Here is a 26,613-nt window from a genome sequence, read left to right on the forward strand (position 1 = left end):
GGTGGTACGTCGTCGACAGTTTTGAGTGCATGCTTGCACCCACCAGGTAGTGGTCCGAGTGGATGTCCGCACCGCGGTACGTGCGGATGTTCCGTATGTCCGAGAAGAATTGGCCGTCGATGAGGACGTGGTCGATTTGTGTTTTTGTTCGTTGGTTAGGCGATGTCCAGGTGACTTTGTGGATGTCTTTCCGGGGGAAGAATGTGCTCCGTACCACCATACCGCGGGAGGCTGCGAAGTTGATGCACCGCTGGCCGTTGTCGTTGGTGACGGTGTGCAGGCTGTTCGGCCCGATCACCGGCTTGTACATCTCCTCCCTTCCTATGCGGGCGTTCATATCTCCGATGACGATCTTGACGTCCCTCTGCGGGCAGCTGTCGAACTTCCGCTCCAGCTTCGCGTAGAACGCTTCCTTCTCGGCCTCGGATGATTCCTCGTGTGGGCAATGTACGTTGAAGATGTGATAGTTGAAGAAACGGCCTTTAATCCTCAACCTACACATCCTGTCGTCGATCGGCTCCCAATCTATCACACGACTCCGCATCTTGCCCAACACTATGAAGCCGGTTCCCAGCTTGTTTTCGGCTCCGCCACTCTGGTACATGGTGAGCTCCAAAGCATCATCCTCCCACATCTTCGCTCCCTTCCAGCACATCTCCTGCAGTGCTACAACATCGAAGTTGCGGGGTTTGAGCTCGTTCAACAGAGCGTACTCATACCCATCGAAACGTAGCGATCTGCAGTTCCATGTTCCGAGTTTCCAATCGGTGTCCTTTTCGTGCCTAGGTCTACGCCTTTTGCTCTTGGTTAAAATCGCCTTAAAGCTCACTGCAGTCTACATGTTCTTGCTTAATCTTGAACAAGAGCTTCGCAAGAAACAAAGCTCTTAAAGTTTCTTGTACAAGAGCTTCTTAAGAAAAATGGCCCTAATAACTGCTTTGAGTAAGAGAGAATAGTTTTTATGAGTTCAGCCATATTAACACGAAAAAGCAACGGCCAAAAATGGAAGCCATGTTGATTTTTCAGAAAAAAAATAATTAATCGGTCCATCAAAATAAAAAATCGATGCAATTTTGAACGATTCATGCCTTCGATGCATATTTTTTCGAGGTATCTAAGAAAACTGACCAGTGAAATTTTGATGGCAAGAATTTTTCAGTTAGAATGGCTGCGTAAAGTCACAGTAATTAATTATTTTGATATTATTTTATAGTTATCAATATAATTTTATCTTTTTTCATTGGCCATTTGTGATTTATTTCATAAAGAATTATTGAATTTAACGAGATTATAATTAGAACTGATTTTCCTTCGACAAATCAATTTTATCTTCAACGAGAGAAAACATCTTTAATGAAAGTTTATTTCAGTCTTGAAAACCTCTTCTGTGCGGTTATAAATTTAAGAAGCTTGAGCATAAGTTTTATTTAAGCAATTAAATACACCTGCAGAGTGTTTTAAAAATCAATGTCTATGCTGATGAGTTTTAGATGACTCCTAATAAATGGTCATGATAACCTCCTAAAATAGTCCACTTTGCTCTTAACTCAGGTTTAATGCTGATTTATTGTTGTCCTGGAGATAAAATGGCTTTATGGTCATTTTTAGCTAAGATAACTTCAATCTCTCCTCAAGATAGGTACAAAACTGAAAATGAGGTAATCAAAATAATTTGAAAGCTTATTTCAAGCAATTGGTAGCTAAAATTCAGCTGCGATTGAAATTTTATTTATAAATATAGGGGAGATAGAGCCAAAAAAATCAACTCGCTTCATCAAAAATCATTATTTTGTGATCATAGTGTTTAATGTTAAAACATATTTTATTGCAATTCTTTGAAAACATGTTCAAAATATTTTTAAACGTCTATCGTTATATTAATCATACCATAAATTCAGCATAAATGTGTGTTTTCCAAACCAAAATGTCGGTCAATCAAATTCAATCAGAACACGCGTTTAGCGCCATATTTATGCACTGCTAATTGGCCGTGTTAATTGCTTTTTCAGGAGCTTATGGTTTTAAGTAAGCTTTTTGCATGCCTAATGGCACTTGACAGCTAAAACACCCTTGGTTTTAATAAAGCATGAGATAAAACCGTTTGGCATGACTCTCTTAAAACTTTCATAAAACCTTATTGAAAGCCATTTAGCTTTTATTGTCACAAGGTTTTATGTCCGAGGCATAAAACCTTGTTAGAACCTACTAATTAGCTCTTGCTTATTGGTTGTGGTGAATGCCCAAATAAAACTTTAAAGCAATCAAGATGCTAGCATAAAACCTCAATAAAACTAGGTGGTGGCTCGTTGGTTTAAAAATGTTACTTGGGTAAGTAACCAGTGGTTTTTATATAGAATGATGTTTAGATAGATTTACGCCTTTTGTGTGTGCTATTATACTCAGAAGAGTTTCTCAAACTTTCAACATCGTCGTAAAGATACGATTTTATAAGAGACTTTTAATTATCTTCAGCGTCTAGTGCTCACTCTTACGAGCCAGTTTTTTTACTCTGTAAGACACTGCAGTATTTCCCGTCTCCGTCAAGAGGCATCCTTTTCGCTAATAAATATGCAACTAGCGCGGCAAAAAATCAGTTAAAAATTCACTTAAAAATTGAATGCAAAGTACCCATAATCCGACAATAGCAAAACAACATAATAATGTTGGCGAACACTCGGGTGAAGCTTACTTTGCACCAAGGTGTGCTATATTTTTTATTTCGGAATGCAAACTAAGGGTAACTGTCCGAATTATCAACCAACTTTTTGAAGTGATTTTTTTTATTAAAATTTACATCAAAAATGATATTCAAGGAAAGAAGCTCAAAATTGGTCCAGTTACCCTATCGTGGATGCAATTCCAGAGTATTTTTACCCACTGACAAAGTGACTGACTGACTAACTGACTGACGCTTGTGACAGGACGATTGCGAGGATAAAGATGACGAATGCACTAACGAATAGCTAGGGATGCTCAAGTTTTAATTTTTAATTTATGAAAATGATCGGCAATAAGTAGGTATACCTTTTGTTTCGCTGAATGTTGCACGACCAAACACTTGACACTTGACACTTGACACTTGACACTTGACACTTGACACTTGACACTTGACACTTGACACTTGACACTTGACACTTGACCCTTGACACTTGACACTTGACACTTGACACTTGACACTTGACACTTGACACTTGACACTTGACACTTGACACTTGACACTTGACACTTGACACTTGACACTTGACACTTGACACTTGACACTTGACACTTGACACTTGACACTTGACACTTGACACTTGACACTTGACACTTGACACTTGACACTTGACACTTGACACTTGACACTTGACACTTGACACTTGACACTTGACACTTGACACTTGACACTTGACACTTGACACTTGACACTTGACACTTGACACTTGACACTTGACACTTGACACTATTGAACATCTTATTACATTATTGAAAATCGAAAAAGTTCGCAAAATTCGACGTCGCTATCGAACAAAAGCAAATTTGATTTGTCATGAAAATGTAAATTCAATCTTTTTGAGGCCAAAAACAATCTAAGCAAACAGAATTTAACATGTTTTGAATTATTACATATCTTCTCTCCTCTTTTCCAATACAAAAAATCCTAAACAACAAAAAACAAACAACAAACAACAAACAACAAACAACAAACAACAAACAACAAACAACAAACAACAAACAACAAACAACAAACAACAAACAACAAACAACAAACAACAAACAACAAACAACAAACAACAAACAACAAACAACAAACAACAAACAACAAACAACAAACAACAAACAACAAACAACAAACAACAAACAACAAACAACAAACAACAAACAACAAACAACAAACAACAAACTACAAACAACAAACAACAAACAACAAACAACAAACAACAAACAACAAACAACAAACAACAAACAACAAACAACAAACAACAAACAACAAACAACAAACAACAAACAACAAACAACAAACAACAAACAACAAACAACAAACAACAAACAACAAACAACAAACAACAAACAACAAACAACAAACAACAAACAACAAACAACAAACAACAAACAACAAACAACAAACAACAAACAACAAACAACAAACAACAAACAACAAACAACAAACAACAAACAACAAACAACAAACAACAAACAACAAACAACAAACAACAAACAACAAACAACAAACAACAAACAACAAACAACAAACAACAAACAACAAACAACAAACAACAAACAACAAACAACAAACAACAAACAACAAACAACAAACAACAAACAACAAACAACAAACAACAAACAACAAACAACAAACAACAAACAACAAACAACAAACAACAAACAACAAACAACAAACAACAAACAACAAACAACAAACAACAAACAACAAACAACAAACAACAAACAACAAACAACAAACAACAAACAACAAACAACAAACAACAAACAACAAACAACAAACAACAAACAACAAACAACAAACAACAAACAACAAACAACAAACAACAAACAACAAACAACAAACAACAAACAACAAACAACAAACAACAAACAACAAACAACAAACAACAAACAACAAACAACAAACAACAAACAACAAACAACAAACAAAACTGACTTGAAAATTATGCACTTTAAAAAATCAGGAAATCCATTTTTGGCTATAAAATCAATCAAAAAATGAACATCTTTATTTGACATACTAAACCTACCTTCACGTATACATATCGACTCAGAATAAAATTCTGTGCAAATAAATGTGTGTGTGTGTGGGTGTGTGAGTGTGCACCAAAAAATATGCACTCGATTACCTCAGCACTGGTTGAACCGATGTTAACCGTTTTGATCTCATTCGATTGGTCATGGGGTCCCATAAGTCCCTATTGAATATTATGAAGTTTAGTTAAGTACTTCAAAGGTTATGCTAAAAAAGACGATTTCGTCTAAATTCTGGAAAATTGAAAAAAGTGTGGGTTTTGTCATGTTATACACTTTTAAAAAGACAATCACACCATCTTTGCAGACTGAATACTAATATTAAACGGGACAAACATTGAACGAAAAGCTCCAGGAGGATGAGGCGGGAATCGAACCCGCGCCACATAGCAACTTAAGGATAAGCAGCCGAAGCCGCTAACCACCGCGCCACGTGACCTATATATGTTAGGGTACCAAAAGTTGCGTATTTCAATTACGAAAATTTTGGTACCCTAACATGCGTAGGTAATCGCTGAAATTTTTGGAGTTTTCGGAATCCTGTTAATGAACCTCGCCCAATTTTTGATACGCTATGTAAAATTGCCCGAGGAATCCGTATAAATATTTTCAGATATAAGCTCTTTAGTCCAGTCACCGTCAAAACGGCATTTGATGTTTTCTTAAGACTTTTCCAAATGTTAGGCTAGATTTTTGAAACTCCACATTATTTTTTCTTGGAAGTCACATTATTTTTTTGTGAAAATCAACGAAAATTGCCATTTTTCGGATCACCCTAACACGGCGTAGGCCACCCTAATGGCCAAACAAGAAATACGGGTCTGAGCAATTCCAGCTCAAGTCAGGATTTTTTCTGGTACTTTCGTACCTGACCCTCTCCGATTTCAATGAGACTTTGTACACATGTTATCCTAGGCCTATATAAGCCATTTTTGTGTATATAGTACTCGTCAAAGGCAAACTTATGGGAAATTGGACGAGCTTTCCGGTAAAAATATTTACGAGACTGAAAAACCAAGTCTGTCATATAGAAATTGCCAAAAACCACAAAAAACCCGTTTTTTCAACATTTTTATTTTTAAAACCGCTGTATCTTCCCAAGGATTGGACAGAGGACAATGGTCAATATGGAGACTTTTATGTAAAATTGTCTGGAGAATCGATTCCCACTACCGGTACTTAAAAATTTTGACGTTTAGACAACTTTTCAAAAAAACAGTTTTAGTAAATGATTTTTGTATTTTTTTAAGGATAGACATACCATCTTGCATTTTTCGTCAGTCTTTTGGTAACATCTTAGACTATTTTCTCAAAAATTTTGAACGAAAAAAAATCGTGACATCACCTTTAAATTTAAGTTTAAGACTTAAAAATCAAAAAATCTCATAGATGTGGCGTGTATTTTTGTTTCAGTTTATATTTTCAGAAAGCCCGTCCAATTTCCTACAAGTTTGTCTTTGACCACTTTTTGATACGACGCAACGGCTTCGAGATACAGTAATTTTTAAATTACAAAATACAAAAATATTTAAATACCTTACGCCCTTCTCAAATGTTATTTTCGAGTACTGTTGGCTCCATATACACGAAAATGGCTTATATAGGCCTAGGATAACATGTCTACAAAGTTTCATTGAAATCGGAGAGGGTCGGGTACAAAAGTACCAGAAAAATACCTGATTTGAGCTGGAATTGCTCGTCTAATTATTTTGGCCAAGGAACCCCAGAAAAAAATTTGGAACTGCTGATGAAGTATCGTAATCTTTGAATTCTGGATATTCATGAGGGCAAGATATATTTTTCTAAGAAATTGAGATCAGGACTGAAATGCCACTTATGATGGAAATAATTTCAAAGTTAATCGAAAACCAGTTGAGCGTACATAATTTCGCTGCTTCAAAGGCTTGAGACATTGTTCAAGCATGCTTGACCCGTTTTCTATAATTTACTGCCTACTAACAAGATTCATGCATTCAAATTTTCCACTATCATAGCGCTCATTATTTACCCTTTAGCTGACCACTTCAAAGGGCACACAGAAGCTCGATTACAATCCGGCCATTCTGGCACCTGGTGCTCCCGAAACAAATGTAGTCAAATTGTGGCCTGATTGCTCTCAATTAGTATAATTGCTAAATTCTGCAAACACTAATTTCCACCGCAGCCTATAATCTTAAACGTCGGCATTTAAGGGTAAAATGGGTTAATACGGAGCAGCAGAGAGCGTCCAGATATCGATTCCAGCCAGCGATGCAAACGATAATTTGCCGAGCCGAAATTTGCTGCCAAGTGCATGCTGGAAGGGGGGGGGGGGGGCTCTCAATTGAGGAGGTTTTTGTTGGAATGGGCTAGCGAATCTTCCTCGCCGTAATGAAAAGAGGGGTTGGATTTCCAAATGGATATCCAAACCACAAGTCGGTGTGCATACAGGTTAGCAGCGCCAACTTTTTGGTAGGTGCTGGTGGCGTTGGCTAAAATGACGACAGGCAGATGCCGTTTGATGTTTGCATACAAAATTAGGAAATGTTGGTGGGTTATTCGGAAATTACACAGTTTATGAAACAATTCAATAAACTGCCAAAATTCATCACTTGGTTTGCGTTTGGGTTTGGGTTTGGGTTTGGGTTTGGGTTTGGGTTTGGGTTTGGGTTTGGGTTTGGGTTTGGGTTTGGGTTTGGGTTTGGGTTTGGGTTTGGGTTTGGGTTTGGGTTTGGGTTTGGGTTTGGGTTTGGGTTTGGGTTTGGGTTTGGGTTTGGGTTTGGGTTTGGGTTTGGGTTTGGGTTTGGGTTTGGGTTTGGGTTTGGGTTTGGGTTTGGGTTTGGGTTTGGGTTTGGGTTTGGGTTTGGGTTTGGGTTTGGGTTTGGGTTTGGGTTTGGGTTTGGGTTTGGGTTTGGGTTTGGGTTTGGGTTTGGGTTTGGGTTTGGGTTTGGGTTTGGGTTTGGGTTTGGGTTTGGGTTTGGGTTTGGGTTTGGGTTTGGGTTTGGGTTTGGGTTTGGGTTTGGGTTTGGGTTTGGGTTTGGGTTTGGGTTTGGGTTTGGGTTTGGGTTTGGGTTTGGGTTTGGGTTTGGGTTTGGGTTTGGGTTTGGGTTTGGGTTTGGGTTTGGGTTTGGGTTTGGGTTTGGGTTTGGGTTTGGGTTTGGGTTTGGGTTTGGGTTTGGGTTTGGGTTTGGGTTTGGGTTTGGGTTTGGGTTTGGGTTTGGGTTTGGGTTTGGGTTTGGGTTTGGGTTTGGGTTTGGGTTTGGGTTTGGGTTTGGGTTTGGGTTTGTTTTTGTTTTTGTTTTTGTTTTTGTTTTTGTTTTTGTTTTTGTTTTTGTTTTTGTTTTTGTTTTTGTTTTTGTTTTTGTTTTTGTTTTTGTTTTTGTTTTTGTTTTTGTTTTTGTTTTTGTTTTTGTTTTTGTTTTTGTTTTTGTTTTTGTTTTTGTTTTTGTTTTTGTTTTTGTTTTTGTTTTTGTTTTTGTTTTTTAGAGAGATAGAGATATAGAAAGAGAGATACACAAATAACAAAAAAACATTAGCATCAATTTTTCATCTTCATTTTTTTCTCAAACACATTGCCCTTTTCTAATTCGAGCATACTTTGTTGATGCCAAAGGTTATGTATTAGGGTGGGTCATTTTTTTCGAAAGTGTTTGGATCCGGCTGAAATAAGGGCCATCTTGTAGAGGGTACCCATAGGGACTCTCATACCAAATTTGAGCTCATTTGGTTGAAAACTGGCTTGTCGCTCGGGGGTTAAAGTTTACATGAAAATTACTATGGGAAATGAGTGATTTTACTTCAAACGCTCCTACAAGCTAAGCGACAAACTTTAGTCCACACTTACACTAGGTAGCCGTGTCGGGGGTGGTCCAAGGAACATTTTTCTCTAAGGGTTCATGGTCATCCGTTCAACCCTGAGCTTGCGCAAAGCCGATTTATCCGGCGGCGCCGGAATCCTTCGAAATCGCAGTTTTAACGGTCAACGCATGCTACGAAACTTTAAATGCATCGTGTGAATCAATGGGAAACACGACGCCAAACGTCAAAGCACTAAAATGGAAGCAGTAAACAACTGTTCGCCGTCCGCTGGCTCGCCGGTAAATACTCTTAGAGCAGTTTCCTGTTGCATGAGAGGAGATCAAGTCCACCTTAATGCTTAAAGGTATGAAAAAACATGCAGTTTAATCGGAACCTAATACTAAACTCGATTTCAGGACGTGGTGCGCAAGATATTAGTTCAATGGAGTTCCTACGGCGTACGGCGTCCTGTAAGATTCTGCACCCAGGTCAGGGCACTTGGTCGTCAATCACATTCCGTTTTGTGTGATTCGAGAACTCAATTTTATCAATTGTAGAGTATGTTCCAGGTGCATGAAAAGGAAAACATTTCGAATGCGGTACACCGGAAATGATTGTTCATTTTTGATGACGACCGAGTGCTGGATCTTTTGAGTGTTCGAAGTTTATTAGTCGTTTGCTGGCTAAGGTTCAGGGGAACTAGTTGAAGAATAAGAAAGCTTCGTTTTCAAGTGCAAAATCAAGAAAAACTGATAGAAGAGCGTTTTATCTAAAATAAAAATTATTCCAAAAATAAAAATCAACATTTGAAACAAAAAAAAAACGGTTAAGCCCCTCCAATTAACGCTTCCCTGATTTGCTCCAAAATTCGAAGCATGGCTCCCTCCATAATAACGCTTAAAAAGGCATAATTAGATTTTTTCTTTAGATTTCAGCAAATTTTTATTCTTTCGTTATACACATCATATATTTAACAACAATTTCAAAGTTATTCTTGAACATTATCAATTCCAGGTCTTGTCAGCGCCTCATAATCCACTTCCTGATCTCTCCTTCGCGAATAACTTGCACATCTGCATCTCGCTAGTCTCGATGGTGTTTGGAGTTGATTGATCTGCTTTTTATGCGATTAATATTTAGCACCTCCTAGAGAAGCGCTTTTGTTGTCTTTCGAGCGGATCAGTTTCTTAGCATCTTCCCCGATTTGTCACACACACACATTTGCTCCCAGTAGTCGCAGCCATTCCGTCGGAAATGTCGACGTGAGGCTCCCAAAGGAGATCAACTGTCCGTGCTGTCGGCGGGAACTGTCCGCCGCCGGCTTGAACAAGGCACACACATTCGAACAGTTACAGATCGCCAAATTGGTTGATATTGATGTTGCCAGGCAATGTTGATGCGCACCACGTCCTGAAATCGAGTTTAGTATTAGGTTCCGATTAAACTGCATGTTTTTTCATACCTTTAAGCATTAAGGTGGACTTGATCTTCTCTCATGCAACAGGAAACTGCTCTAAGAGTATTTACCGGCGAGCCAGCGGACGGCGAACCGTTGTTTACTGCTTCCATTTTAGTGATTTGACGTTTGGCGTCGTGTTTCCCATTGATTCACACGATGCATTTAAAGTTTCGTAGCATGCGTTGACCGTTAAAACTGCGATTTCGAAGGATTCCGGCGCCGCCGGATAAATCGGCTTTGCGCAAGCTCAGGGTTGAACGGATGACCATGAACCCTTAGAGAAAAATGTTCCTTGGACCACCCCCGACACGGCTACCTAGTGTAAGTGTGGACTATAGTTTGTCGCTTAGCCTGTAGGAGCGTTTGAAGTTAAAGCACGCGTTTTCCATAGTAATTTCCATGTAAACTTTAACCCCCGAGCGACAAGCCAGTTTTCAACCAAATGAGCTCAAATTTGGTATGAGAGTTCCTATGGGTACCCTCTACAAGATGGCCCTTATTTCAGCCGGATCCAAACACTTTCGAAAAAAATTACCCACCCTATTATGTATGCTTCAACCTTTTCGCAATAAATATTGATTTGTGAAAAACTGACCTGGCGATCAACAATTTACAAACAATCCATTAGTGCGAGCACGCGAAATTGTTTGCCTTTCACCGCCGTGTGCACGTTTGTCGTCGAGCACGTGTGTTGCATTTCTAGAACGTATTCAGCCACTGCAAAATATGTCGGTAAATATAATTTTCCAGCTGGTGCACTTCGACCTCTCAAATAGAACAAACTATTAAAGCAGATAAAATATGGAAAATTCTATTTCCTCTCAAACCACTCCCCTTCGGTGGGACGAAACCAATCCGGGGGCTAAAATGCCTCCAGGCGGGTTGGCTGTGCAATTTGGACCAATTTCGAAAAAGCCGTGTTCTGGTCATCAGAACAGAAAAACACGATTTAATATTCGCAAATGGCGACGGCGTGTGGGGGCTCCATTCCCAGATAAGCGCTTTCGGGGGTTCTAATTTGCTCTCGTGGACCACGGGCTTTTAGTCGTCGGAATGGTTAATTTTATTGGCCCGGTGGCGAAAAATTAGACGAGAATTCACTTTAATTGCCTGTGCAATAATAATCGTGGCCGGATCGCGGTGGTCGTTTCCAGTTGTGGATGGATTCCGCGAATAGACATCGGCTAAAACGAGAGTAATTTTGTGGATTATGGAGCCCACTTTTGGAGTCATCGCGCGTTGGCCATTGGACGTTAATTTCGAGCATCTGTCATTCGGGACAGTTCACTGCTGCTGGTGGGTGGTGGCGATTATTGTGACCGCAAATTTAGTGTGATGATGGAATCCACTAATGAGAGGAATTGCACTAACAATTTGTGAAATGTTGATTTGTACTAATCCCGGGCTAGTCGATTGAATGGTCGTATTTATTTCCCAATTGAGGAATGAACAAATTTTAGGAACAGATCAATCAATGCATCCCGTACATTGAATTTCAGATATGAATTAAAACTGAGAAGAACTTTGTTGAGAATTACGATCGATAGAATAGAAGTTTATGACTGAAATCAATTTGACACTCATTGTACTGCACAGTAAAACAATGTGTATATTTGGATTGTATAATTTTGGAAGGTTGAATATAACCTCTATTAAAATGTAATTTTACCTAATTTAGACAAAAAAAAATACATTCGACAAGAAAAGTGATGAAATTTCACATTTTCAGGTGTTATAATACATTTTTTTACTGATATAAAAGATGTACCCCTTCCCAGATGTAATGTTACCATGATTTTTTTCTACTCAGTGGGCCAGAGTTGTGGAACATAACATGCGCAATCATATTTGTAACGGCGTTACACACTCTTTCAAATATGAGAAAGCAAGGTTTTCATTTGAAAAAAAGTAATTCGTTGTTATGGTTTCCAAATCCTTAAGGGTACATAGCATGCAAAGAAGTTGTTGTCTTCTTATTCCAAAATTGTAAAACTTGCGGACTTAATCCTGCAAAAATTCGATTGTAATAATAATTAAATTTTGTTGTAAACTATTTTGTAGTCAGCACTTTAGGGGATAAACAAAAAATTATATCGATGTCCGAAGTTTTGAAGAAACTAAAAGGTCTGTAACAAAAATCTGGGTCAAAAAACTCTGGTTGATGTGCACCGTTATTAACAGCCATTTTTTATGCTAGGGGAATACAACAAATACTTGCAACGGCCAAATTTGACGATTTCAAAAGAAATGGTTTGAAAGAAGTCTAATATTAGCAATTTAGCATCAAAATCTGCAATTCCTTGAAAATATTGTAATTTTTTTATATTTTGCTGTTGATGACGCAAAATTTTGTAAGAATTTCTACTGAATTGGAGTTTATTTTTAAAGATACTTTTCTCACAAAATCACTTTTTTCAAAACTGGTTCTTATATAATGTGAAACAGATAACGCAGCATGTTGTAGAGATTTTTAATTAATATTCGTTTATTTTGTTGAAAACGGAAAAATTCACAATAGAGCAATTCCATCTCAAATCAGGAATTTTTCTGGTACTTTTGTACCCGACCCTCTCCGATTTCAATGAAACTTTTGAGACATGTTATCCTAGGCCTATATAAGCCATTTTTGTGTATATGGAGCCAGTTGCACTCGATAAAGACATTTGAGAAGGGCGTAAGGGTTTTGCATATTTTTGTATTTTGTAAATTAAATATAGCTGTATCTCAAAGCTGTTACATCATATCAAAAAGTGGTCAAAGACAAACTTGTAGGAAATTAGACGAGCTTTTTGAAAAAAATACACTGAAATTCTATGAGATTTTTAAATTTTTAGGTTTAAAAGTTAATTTTGAAAGTGACGTCACGATTTTTTTTCGTTCAAAATTTTTGTGAAAATAGCCTAAAATGTGACAAAAAGACTCACGAAAAATTCGGGATGGTATGTCTCTCCTAAAAAAATACAAAAATCATTTACTAAAACTGTTTTTTTTTTGAAAAGTGGTCAAAATATTCAAAAACCGATAGTGGGAATCGATTCTCCAGACAATAGTCCTATGTCCAATCCTTGTGAAGATACAGCGGTTTTAAAAATAAAAATGTTGAAAAATAGTTTTTTTAGTGGCTCTTGGCAATTTCTATATGACAGACTTGATTTTTCAGTTTCGTAAATATTTTTACCAGAAAGCTCGTCCAATTTCCCATAAGATTGTCTTTGACAGCTTTTTAATTTGACTCGTTTAAATATTTACGTATGCTTATTAACTACCAGGTTTGTACCACACTGAAAAAAATATTCTGTTTTCAGTTATGAGCAATGTTTTTCAGCTTATATCTGTTTGCCCATACATCCAATTGAAATGTGGTCAAAGTCAAACTTATGGGAAATTGGACGAGCTTTCCGGTTAAAAGATTTACGAGACTGAAAAATCAAGTCTGGCGTATAGAAATTGCCAAAAACCACTAAAAACCCTATTTTTTCAACATTTTTCTTTTTAAAACCGCTGTATCATCACAAGGATTGGACATAGGACAATGGCCAATATGGAGACTTTTTTTCTGATTTGAGATGGAATTGCTCTATAGTGAAACTTTCCGTTTTCAACAAAATAAACTAATATTAATTAAAAATCTCTACAACATGCTGCGTTATCTGGATCGAAGTAAACCATGCGCGTGTGCGGTTAAAATTATTTCGCTGTCATTTTGGTTCTTTAATTTTTCGTCCAAAAAATTAAATAAATACTAATTTTGCCCTTTCCTGGCAACATTTGGTGGAAAACGTAAATGTTTCAAGCCGGGGCAGAAAGATTTACTTTATTTCTAATATTTCACTTCATAAAAGGGTGCTTAAGGCATTACGGATGCTTTAATAATCCTTTCATGAAATCTACGTTGCTTGATAATTTTATTCAATGCATGATAAGCAACCAGACTTACACCCCAGACGGCACGTGGCAAAGCACTAGAGACGCGATAAAAAAAATCTAACCAGAAAAAGAGGGGTTGGTCTTCCAAAATTCCCCAGCCCATTTCTCAATTTTCCAAATCAGGCGGCTCCACGACGTGGCAAACGTCACCCAAACTGCTGATGAAGTGTAATAAACTTTTATAGAGCGCAACGAAAATACAGGGGAAAGAACAAACAAAACAACAACACAGAAAAAGGTTTCCATTTGACAGCCTAATGGGGGTCAGTCACGAAATGGTCACCCCAGCCTTTGCGTGAGGGAGTGTGTGTGAGTGAATTTGTTACAGAGTGCAGGTCAAACAGTTTGGCTTCGTTTTTATTCGTTTTAGGGGTGAGTTGGGAATCGGGAAATGTAGAAGAAAGAAAAGCCTTTTTCAATTCTTGGAAAAATTGCATTTCAATCAAAAACACAATCACAATCTCAACCACTAATTCACTCACCCACTCACTCACTTACTCACTCAATCTAGAGTAAAACTAGCTCACTTGACCCTTCTGAAACCTTATCTGCGTGACACCAAATACTCCAATGGATGGGCGGGGCGAAAACTTTTCCTCGAATCATCGCTACTTTATTGGCCGATAATTGGTGCAATATGTCAAGGTGCAAAAGGTGGGCTCCTCCCTCTCAGACCCCCCCACCTCAGAAAGTATTCAAACAATGTCGTCGTTAACGTTCGCGAAAGGTGGTGATTATTGTGTCAGTCTGTGGCCCAACATCGACCCCTAGATTGTGTTGCGGCTTTGGCGAATTGATTGAACTTTGGGGTTTCGGAAACGACATTATAATGGATTTAAGGGTAGGGGAGGGGAAGGATGGGACTTGGGTTTGTTTTGAACGAGACGTGCATTTTGTTGTTAAATAGCAATTGAATAAACATTAGTCGCGGCGTGCACAGTTTAATGCAGATGAGAGTGGGCCAGAGATTTATGGAATTGTAAATTAATTCAGTACTGTTGATGCCATCTGGAGTGCTTCTCCGTAGTAATCAATTCGTAGATCGCATTTGGGCCATGTTTTGGGTTTGTAATGCTCCCTAGAAGGAAGCGATGGAATCTAAATATTTAATACAATTTTAGTTGGATGATCAAGATAAGGCCTGAAATAAATATTCACTTAGCTTATCAAAGAGAAGTATTAAATTGATATAAAATTATTTCACAATTACAACACACATTAATTATCAATATTTTTTTAATGATTCCTGAGTGAAAACGCCTTTCAAGATTTTTTTTTAACTAAATCTATATATTCAATTGAAAAGTACTCGTATCTAATCTAAACTAATCAAACCTAAGCGCAGCCAATCTTTCGAAGGGATCTTGTAGAAAGTCTTAGGTTAAATACGCCATTTATTAACGTTTGTAGTGCGCCATTGTACTATAAAACATTGAAACATCAAAAAAGTTAAAGCGGCCAGGCCTACTGCGTAAAGTTTACCGCAGAGAAGATTAATTGAAGTGGGGTTGAGTATGAGCACGGAGTGTTCATACGACAACACAATTCTGAATCTACAGGGGGGCAAGAAGCGTGGGGACACACCACCATACGCTCCGAGATTTTGGTTTATTCGTTGGGGTTGAGGTTTGGGTACTCCAGGTACTCTGGAAAGGGACATTGTAATTCCACAAATGCCTTGAACACTAGTGCCGTGGTTATAGTCTACAACTCGTTCAATTGAAAAGTACTCGTGAGCATTCTCTACGAAATCGGCCGATTTCGATCATTTTTATTTATTTATTTTTTTAATTGGCTCAAACTTTGTGGTGGCCTCCCATATGACCAAAGAAGCTATTTTGAGTCATTTGTTCACCCATACAAGTCTCTAAACAATTTTGGCAGCCGTCCATACAAAAATGGTACGTAAATATTCGAAAATGTGTAACTTTTGAATGAATTTTCTTGGGCAAAGTTGTAGGTATTGTTTAGGAATATTCAGAACAATAGGAACACGGGAAAAAATTTCCGATTATTCAGTAAACTTTTTTTTACAAAAACACAATTTCTCGAATTACATATTTTTTTATTTTCGAGATTTTTTGTTATGTTTTAGGGAACAAAACCCGCACCTTTTGATCCATAGAGAAGTATAGACAAAAATTCTACCGACATTTAAAAAAGTGATTTCTGTTAAAATTTAAATCTTGCACTAAACATTTTTGACCTCTTTTTTATGTAAAATCGAATTTGCAATCGAAAAGTACTCAACAAATTTTTTCATTAGGTGTACCGTTTTCAAAATTTTGCCATTCAAAGTTAAATTTTGTCCGAAATACTCCGGTTAAAAAATAATAGTGCCCATGGTTGTCCATTCCTGAAAATATTTTTTTCAAGTTCAGAAAATGTCCTATAATTTCGTCCAAGAAACATTGAAGATTGGACCTCTGGTTGCTGAGATACAGCGGCTTAAAGAAAAAGAATCAGGAAAATTTAAGTTTTGTAAGTCTTAACCAAACATTCCTCCAATCTCTAATGCCGATATCTCAGCAACTAATGGTCCGATTTTCAATGTTAAAAATTGAAACATTCATGAAATTTGTCGATCTTTTCGAAAACAATATTTTCTAACATTTCAAAAGGGCCTAACATTCAATATTACGTAACTATTAAACGTTCCAAAAGGGCGTAGCTCTAGACATCACTGTTCACGAGAAATTAGATTCCAGATTCGAATTCAGCGGCCAAAATTACTATTAGAAACCATACCTTGGCCTTTGAGGCATATGCTTGCAACGTCATGTTGTTAGTAGGCGTTGCATGTGAATTCTGAGAAATTTTGAAAATTGGCACTTTTTTTCTCAATAAAACTCAAATATCTCGGCACTGGAGTGTCGAAATTGCATTTTCTCAGGAAGAAAAATGTTCGTGGTGAAATTTCCTTCAAGCTGAATGCATTGGTTTCACTGAGAATAATGGGCTACCCTAAATTAAATGAGCATTTCTGAAAAAAGTTCCAAAAAAGGGCGATTTTTTGACATAAAGTTACAAACTAACTTAATCCACCTATGTGGTTGATACCTTCCTCACTACTTCCTAAAAATTGGTCCAGAAATATTCTCCATTGAAATAATAATAACTATCATAACTTAAACTGGGTTGCCAGGTTGCCAGACTCGTTTGGAAGGTCTTTCGATGAGCATTCAAACAAAAGGTCGGTTGATGGATCCAAACAAATAAGGCTGGTACAAAATTTATTGAAAGTTTTTGTCAACCCCCCCCCCCCCCCCCCCCCCCCCCCGTCCACCCCTTCATAGTTAGCCCGAAAAATCAGGGGGCAAAACATTTTTTTTTTCAAAAAACTTCAAAATTTTAACGGAAATTGAAATGCAATCACCTGAAATTGATTTAAAATGCATTCCCCTGCGTTTAAAATCATTTTTAGCATGTTTGGGTTGATTTAAACATCTTTTGAATTTTTGAAAATTTTCGATGTTTAGTATCGCAAAAAGTTTTTTTCGCATTTTTTTTTGTTTTCGTCAAATCTTACTTTTTTTGAAAACTAATGATTGCAAAACAACTGAACTAGTGTAAAATGCATTTTAAAACACTTTTTGCATTCAAATGTTGGGACTATGGCTTGAAATTTAAATTTTTATATTTATTTTTTATTTTTTTGTCCCCTCCCCCTTTAAAAAAGTACTTAAACATAGCTTAAGTGGTCATAACTTCAGACAAGGTTGCCAGATCTTCACTGTTTTAGACTCGTTGGAAAGGTATTTTGATGGTCTAACCAACGATGGGTCGGATGATGGATCCGGATATAGTTTACATACATGAGATCCGGCCTCAAAAAAGTACATAAATATCGCTTTAGTGGTCATAACTTTAGTTAGGGTTGCCAGATCTGCAATGTTTTGGATTCTTTGGAAAGGTATTTTGTATACCTATTTAACGATGTGTAACATGATGGTATATGATTCAATTTCTGGACATTTATCTTACATCCGGATATTTAGTAGACACATTTGTGTACATAGCTTTTGAACTATTTATCGAAACTTCAATTTGTATAAAACTCAATCTATGGGACACTCAACCAAGTTGAATGCAACAGGTTAGGGTCAAATTGGTTCAGCCAGTGCCGAAAAACATGAGCTAGTTTGTTTGTCACATACATACATAGGGGAAGGTGGGGCAAGACGACCATATGGGGCAAGAGGAACAATCGCTCGTACGGCCGTAATTTTTACAATTTTGATTATTTCCAGTATGAGGAATTGTTGCTAGCAGTGCAATTAGCTGATTCTATTACCACATAACCGCCAAAATGACGTAAACGCCACGGGGCATAAGATTTAATGAAGTTTTTTTCGAAACCTTTGTTTTCTTATAATATTTGGAAAGTACAAAATAAGGCTTAGGGTTCGTTTTAAGGCTCATTTTATCAAAATGCTATTTTTCCTAGATCAGTAGTGTCTCTACAAATTACATGCACCTATTACAAAGTATGATTTAACTTTTGGTTATTTTTGTTGAGAGCTTTTAAAAAATCTTGTTCAGGTGGGGCAAGTGTACCATATGGATTTTTAGTATGGAAAAAATTACGAATTGCTGCAACAACATATTTTATTGGGAAATAAATACATGAAAGTACTTAAAAACTGATAAACAATCGTTAAAAAAAATTGTACAAACAAAGTATAGTGATATTATCAAAATTTACTATTTATCATCGAAGTAGTATTTTTTTTTCGTAAAAACGATAAAATTTTTAGTAAATTATTATTATTTAATCTAAAAATGGAAGAAACCATTCAAATACATTCTAATCTGATGTATCTAAGTGATAACAGTTCAATTGTTAGCAAATTACCATATTTTTTCATGCATTGTTCCTCTTGCCAACGGGTTGCTCGTCTTGCCCCACTAGTTGAGTAGAACGTACGGAAAATCAAAAAAATTAAAATCAATTTTTCACATTAAAAAACAGGATTTTTTAAAAACTTGTTTAAACAAAGTCTTAGTCAAGACCTAGAATAAGATGATTATAATAAAATCCGACAGATTTTTTAACTTTTTAATGGGTTATAACGAGCATTTCCTTAGCTTGTTACACTTGCCCCACTTTCCCCTACACACATACACACAGACATTTGTTCAGTTTTCGATTCTGAGTCGATATGTATACATGAAGGTGGGTCTACGAACTGCTTATGAAAAGTTCATTTTTCGAGCAGCCTTACCTCAGTGAGGAAGTCAAAACATAAATTCTGGTCAAATATTGATAGTGCATCTTAATCTATTTTTTATCTAAATGTATGAACAATAACCTATCTTTTAAACACAATAGAATCCTAAACGAAACAGTTTGTGCATTGATTCCGAGCGCTTTAAGAAAATTTGTTCAAAAAGTGACTTTTTGCAGTAAATCGAAGAGGGGGTGCGAGAAAGTATTTTATTATTTTTTTCTTGTCTAAGAAAACATTGTTCCTAACATCATAATCTATCATTTAAGCATTAAGCACCTAGAACTCCACGACATGACCTCAAATAGGACAGATTAGTGTACAAACTTTTTCTACTTATAGTATGTGGAATGAGTTTAACTACACTTAAAAAGATGTAAATTTATTCATTTTAAGATGAAATTATACAAAAATCGGTCGCATTTTTCCAGATGTAATATTACTATGATTCTTTTTCCTGCATGTAAAGAGTGACAACATAGGCGTATTTACGGTCTTCTTGAAAATCTTATTATTTACATCGAGTTTTGGAGATCTGTCAAGGTTACAAAAGTGAGGTGTCAAAGCTGCACAAAATGCCTTTACTCAATTTAACCTAAAATTTACTTGCGACATGATAGCACTATCACGACGAATATGATTCGCATTGTGTTGGATTTCCTATTGTTTTTTCATTCTTTTATTCCATGCTCAGTAATTCGGCTTCGAGGTCGACCTTCAGTGCTGATAAGCCCTTGGAAAGCCATCGCCTAGCTCACTCAAACAATGAAACTTCCGGTTACAACTAACTAATGTTTCTCTTCCTCTCTTTCTCTCATTCTCTCTCTTTCTGCAGACTCCGCCAGCGTGGTGGTGCACGTGATCAACGGCGAGCAGCCAGCCGCAATGCAGCACGGCAATAGCAGCGCTAATAGCATTTTAATAAATAAGCATCGTATCAGCTTTAGCTTTAGTCTAGGGCCGCTGACGGGGGACCGGCTGCCGCTGTCACTGTTGGCCAGTAAAAATTTCATACTCTCATTAACATCGTCGTGGTTTTGTTTAATGCTGAAATCGATATGCCTGTTCGGTGCTTACAGGTGATTTATGGCTTAAAAAGGGCCTCACCTAGCTCTGTTTTTATTTATCATTTTGTTGGTCGGTGTCGGATAGCAGCACACATACAGTGAACGTTTTTTCGTTGTTGTTTGTGTCTGTGGTTGCACCATTGTTTTGGTTTGGTGCTTTTATGAGATTCTATGAATTCATCGGGTTTTTGTAAACGCAACCTGAACCAGATGATGCTCTCAAGTGGAAGTTTGGGAACTTTTATGCAGTTTCTACAAAAGCAAAAAAAAACAACAACAACAATAGCACACGCTCTCGCACACACATACACTTTTGATTACAGTATAAATTGGAAACGAAAGAATCACGATGAAACACACCAACACACCCAGAGAGTATCAGACAAATTTATTGTGTACAGAGTAGAAACAATCTAGTGTAGAACAAGTTTGTTGAGAGCTGAGACTTATAAGGGGAAAAGTTGCGTTCTGTTAAGGTGTCCCGATTGATTAACATGTTCTTAAAAGTTTACAGTTTGAAATTTTGTTTTGCCTCATTTTCAGGCAAAAGGGTTGGTGCTCGTTATCGATTGTATTGGCAGAATAAGCTCTTTTTTAATTGGAAACTTTGATGAAACCTTTGCTCGTCTGCTCTAGTAAATGCAAAGAAGGTTATGTTTTCAAAAGAACGCAAATGCTTCGTACTTTCTACACTTGTTTGCCATTTTCTCTTGCACAAGTAACAACAATTTTCCAAAAACCATTTGAAAATGTTAAAACGAACAAGCAATCGAAATGTACTTTTGTGAAATTATGGTAAAGAGTTCATGTTTTGAGTTGATGAATTTGATTTATGTTTAGACATTTAAGCAAGTCTCAACGTAGAATTTGTTTGATCAATTTGAAACTCTGTCCATGGATTCCTCATGTCGAATTAAGAAATTTTACATAGTTGATTCCTTCGGTATCTTGAGAAGGGGTTTTCTGATCGATTTGGTGTCAAGGCTAATGTTTCAGGTTTTTTTATTCGCTAACTTATTTTTATCAGGTCTTTCAGGAGACAAAAAAAATGTAGGTTATGCGATAAGGACTCATTAGACAATGTTTGACTTTTTATTTCACTTTTTACCACAAAAACACAACATTTAATGTTTCAGTTCATCAAAAGTGCCATATTTTGAGCTGAATACATGACAAAAGGCCGAAAGACAAAAAGTCAAATGGACGAATGGTCGAAAGTGGATAAAATGTCGACTGGATTAATGAAAGAACAACAATATATTTAAAAATATGTTTGATTCGAAAAATTTCTCCAGAATCTATTTTAAGAACTGTTCATCTTGAAAAACATGAAGGAATATACTGCCCATGTTCGCATAAACGTCCCATATGCAAAAACAGCAAACTGAGATAAACGCTTTTGAAGTTTGTCCCACAAATAAGGTTACGTGTTAAGTTTTCACGAAAAAACTAGATTTCCTCCTGATTTCTAGAACAAAGTACTGGATGTTAGAGGCTCTTTTGAAAGAGCACACGATTTTGAACCAAACTGCATCAATAACTCAAAAGTGATGAAAATGCATATGGGACATTTATGCGATCATGGGCAGTATAGTTTTCTGAAAAATGTGTTGCCATTCAGATTATTAAACTTGAAAAACTGCTCATTTTTTAACTAACCAAAAAGTCACAGAAATCAGATATATTTGTTATTGAACTAATGTTAAAATGTGTTTGCATTTCTAGAGTTTATTTTTCTATAAAGGTCATCTAAGTTATGTGGTTTTTTAGGTTTCTCGTTTTGTTCAATTTTGTCCTTTTGTCCACTTTGAAGCTCTTATTATCAAAAATATTAATAACTTCTATTTTTAGCTTTCATTTGTCATTAATTTCATTAAGGCAAATGTAAATTTTATTTCAAGTTTTTGTCTCCCCTTCAAAATTAAAAAATAATAACTTGTTAAAACGATTGTAAACTGTTTCGAATGTATTGAAAATCTCTTCACAAAATTTTAATCTTAGTACACCAAATCGAAAAAAATCTAAATTCTCTGAAAAAAATGTTTTTCTTAATTTATTGCTAAAACTGTAGCAATAACGTCATGATTCGAAACCCGGACGCCTCATCTTGTTTTATCAATTATTTGGATATAAGTTCGCATTATGAATGTCAAAAGTTGCGTATTTCAATAACGAAAATTTTGGTACCCGAACATGTAAAGGTCATCGCTGAAATTTTCAAGTTATCGCAGTTTAAGTAAAAAAAGTTGATTTTTACCCGTTTTCGTCATTTTCCCATTTTTGCGCGCGGCGCGTCGAAAAACCCAGTTTTTATGTTAAAAAAAAATCATTTCTCCAAAACGTGTTAATTAGGGCGTCCAAATTTCCCGGGTTTTGAATTTCCCGGGAAACGGGAAAAATATTTTAAGAATCCCGGGAATTTTTTGAAACAGTCATAAAACTCTATTTTCATTATATTTGTTATGTTTTTCAAACTTAAAATCATGGAGTTAGCTCAATCATATTAATTGATGATAATTAGGGTTAGTGAATTTTCACGATTTCGCGGACAGCGTTAAAATCGTGAAATTTCTCATTTTCCGCGGAATACTATTAAATTCAAGGAGTTTTTGAATTCAATGCATAAAAATAACAAACTTAAAAAAATATTTTATCCACAAAGTTTAAAATGTAAATTTAATTAGTATTCAATTGAAAAAAGTGATATAAACTTTTTGAACTCTTCAGTTGAATACTAAAATTAGAAAGGAAGCATTTAAAATAGATTTTTAACAACATTTATAAGAAATGAATGCTCTGAATAAATATTTGAAGTAAAAAAGAAAAAGTTCAGCATCGGAAAGTAATTTTGCAGGGATTTAGGCGAATGAAAATTTTATTTTAAGCTTTTTTGTTCTTTAAAATTGTAAACAACACAATTCTTCAAATGTTTAGTGAAAAAAGAAGTGCATTCAAGTGAAAACAAATGCATTTTCCTGAATTTATAATCACTTTTAGCACGATTTGGAATTTCCATGTATAGTTGAAATCTCAGATTTTTTGAAAACTAATAATATCGTCTTCAGGGGTGAGGATGGGTCTGGGGGTTGAAATACGACAAGTGCTGGATAAAACAAGTTTTACAACAAATTGCTCATAACATTTTTTGCAATCCCGAATAAACGCCTTTTGAATGGATTTTTTTTTAAATAAATTAACCGTTAAAATAAAAAAAATGTAATTTTTACTTATTATTACTAGTGCGTAGAAATATCAATCTTTTAAAAACATATAAAATTAAATAGGAAATATTAAAAACACTAGGCATTTTGCAGATCGGTAAAGTAAAATTTTAACAGTTTTCTCTAATGAACCAAATTAATGCTGATCTATGCCGAATAAAAATTATAATGTTTGAAAATTTTCCACATCAAATCTAAATTTCCAGAAATTTGTTTTTTTTTTGAAATTTTTAATTTCGGAAATTCCCGGGACAAATTATAGAAAATCCCGGGATTCAGGAATTCCCGGTTTTGTAAAAATCCCGGGAATTTTGTCCCGGGATTTCCCGGGATGGACGCACTAGTGTTAATGGATATTCGAATTTTTTTTATAAGTTGTGTAAAATATCACAAGGAATCACGGAAAAATATTTTCAGGCATGGGCTCTTTGGTCCCGAGACCTTGAAATCGGCAAATTTTATTTTCATAGGACCTTTTCAAATATTCAGCTAGTTTTTTTGGATCTCAACATATTTTTCCTCAAAAGCCCAACTATTAACCTTTCTTTGAATTGTGGCGCTCCAAAATTGGTTCAGCCGTTCCGGAGATATGATTTTTTGAAAAATGTGGTTTTTGCGAAAATCGACGAAAAACGCAGTTTTATAGACCACCCAATTTCGGATAGGACCACCCTAATCGCCGAAAAAAACAAAATATGATTAAAAAGCCTAAATCTACTGCTTAAAATTTAAAAATGGCTCTGAATTTTGACATGATGCAGATAAAATACAGATTTATTTTTAAGAAAATACAGATATGTCATAAAATAATCTGGCATCGTAGAATCTAACATCAACTTTCTTTTAATGTTTATATGTCCGGAATTCGAAGCAAAAGAGTCCGGATTTCGAATTAGCTTTTATCAGTGTCCGGGATTCAAAGCACAACAAGTCATATTAATTTTAAAATTCTGATGAAAATTTGTTAGAATAGACATATTTTGCATGCATTCTCTTAAAACTGACTGTTTATACTACATCCTGATGATATTTCTACATTTCCAACTTGTTACATGATTTTTTGCTAGCTATAACAAAAATGATTTGCTACTAAGTGTCCGGGATTCAAATCATGACGTTATTTAGCTAAACTGTAACTTTTTTTTGTAAACACCCAATAGTCAATCATTTCTCAATCAACGACATCTTGGAAACCATTGATCTTATATTCAATGCAAAATGAAAACATTGCTGAATTGCTCATCTTACTGGCAGTGATATTTTCAGAAAGAAAAAAAAATCAGCTAGTATTCCAAAAGAGTCAACTTGGTTGGTTGAATTTTTAACTAATAAAATAACAAATCTCATAGAAATGGTGTTTACTTTTCCTTCAGTGTATTTTTTTTCTAAGGAAAGCCCGACAATTTAATTCCAAGTTTGTATTTGGAGCAGTTCCAGCTAAAATTAAGATTTTTTCTGGTACTTTTGTACCCGACCCTTTCCGATTTCAATGAAACTGTGTAGACATGTTATCCATTTTGTACTCGAAAATAACATTTGAGAAGGGCGTAAGTTACTTAAATATTTTTGTTTTTTGTAAAAATTACTGTATTTCGAAGCCGTTACATCGTACCAAAAAGTGGTCAAACACAAACTTGTAGGAAATTAGTCGAACTTTCTGAAAAATTACACTAAAATACACACGCCACTGCTATGAGATTTTTTGATTTTTATGTTTAAAAGTTAAATTTAAAGGTGATGTCACGATTTTTTTTTTCGTTCAAAATTTTTGAGGAAATAGCCTAAAATGTTACAAAAAGACTCACGAAAAATGCAGGATGGTATGTCTCTCCTAAAAAAAATACAAAAATCATTTACTAAATCTGTTTTTTTGAAAAGTGGTCTAAACGTCAAAATTTTCAAAAACCAATAGTGGGAATCGATTCTCCAGACAATTTTACATAAAAGTCTCCATGTTGACCATTGTCCTCTGTCCAATCCTTGGATTGGATATAGCGGTTTAAAAATTTTTTTTTTTGCAATTTCTAAATGACAGACTTGATTTTTTAGTCTCGTAAATATTTTTACCGGAAAGCTCGTCCAATTTCCCATGAATTTGTCTTCGACAGCTTTTGTATCTATTCTTGTATGGCGTCATCCATAAAGTATGTCACGCTCTAGGGGGGGAGGGGGGGTTTGAGCAAGTGTGACATTGCGTGTTGTAAGTATAGGAAAAGCGTGACAAAGGGTGGGAGGGGGGGTAAATTTTGGCTAATTTTAGCGTGACGTACTTTATGGATGAAGCCTATCTTGCATTTTTCTTTAGTCTTTTCGTAACATCTATTTCCTATTTCCTCACAAATTTAGAACGAAAAAAAATCGTGACATCACTTTTAAACTTAAAAATCAAAAATTCTCATAGAAGTGGCGTGTGTTTTTATTTAAATGTATTTTTTCAGAGAGTTCGTCAAATTTCCTACAAGTTTTTCATTGACCACTTTTTGATACGATGCAACGGCTTCGAGATACAGTAATTTTGTAATTGCAAAATACAAAAATATTTAAGTAACTTACGCCCTTCTCAAATGTTATTTTTGAGTACAATTGGATCCATATACACAAAAATGGCTTTAAAGGGCTAGGATAACATGTCTACAAAGTTTCATTGAAATCGGAGAGGGTTGGGTACAAAAGTACCAGTAAAATTCTTATTTGAGCTGGAATTACTCTTTGTCCATTTTTGATACGATGCAACGGCTTCGAGACACTAAATTATCTAAGTAATGCGATTCAACAATATCTTAATTACAATATTATTGAAATATTGTAATTTAGATATTAATAGAACATACATTCTTTTCAAATGTAATTCTCGACTGGAACCATAAACACAAAAATGGCTTACATGAGGCTAAGGTAACGCGTCCACATAGTTTTTTTATATCGGAGAAGGTTCAATGAAATAATATTTCAAAAATTGGTAATGTTTCATTAAAAATTTAAAAATAATCGAAATTTCAAAAAAAAACTGCAAGGAGCTAGAAAACTGCCTTAAATACTGTGTGCATTTGAAAACATACCCAAGAAGATGGTGAAGATGTATTAGTGCAATTAAAACAAATATGTAATAAAAACAATCGGGATATCTTGATTTAGTATGAAAAAAGTGAATGCATGTGATCGGATGTAAGTAAGATTAATTTTAATCAAACACA

General features: G+C 35.7%; 1 protein-coding gene across 4 annotated transcripts in view; it reads left to right on the forward strand.

Annotated features, from left to right (window-relative positions):
• Window positions 1–25,570, forward strand: part of LOC120428561 (protein sidekick-1-like) — a 348,405-nt gene extending 322,835 nt beyond the window's left edge. For all 4 annotated transcript variants that reach the window (XM_052709840.1, XM_052709841.1, XM_052709842.1 and 1 more), the window contains one exon: window positions 19,967–25,570. In XM_052709840.1, the coding sequence (XP_052565800.1) occupies window positions 19,967–20,214 (248 nt within the window). In that variant the 3' untranslated portion in view covers window positions 20,215–25,570. The remainder of the gene's footprint in view (window positions 1–19,966) is intronic.
• The last annotated feature ends 1,043 nt before the right edge of the window (window positions 25,571–26,613 follow it).

This window comes from Culex pipiens, chromosome 3 (genome assembly GCF_016801865.2).
Source record: "Culex pipiens pallens isolate TS chromosome 3, TS_CPP_V2, whole genome shotgun sequence".
Taxonomy (NCBI): domain Eukaryota; kingdom Metazoa; phylum Arthropoda; class Insecta; order Diptera; family Culicidae; genus Culex; species Culex pipiens.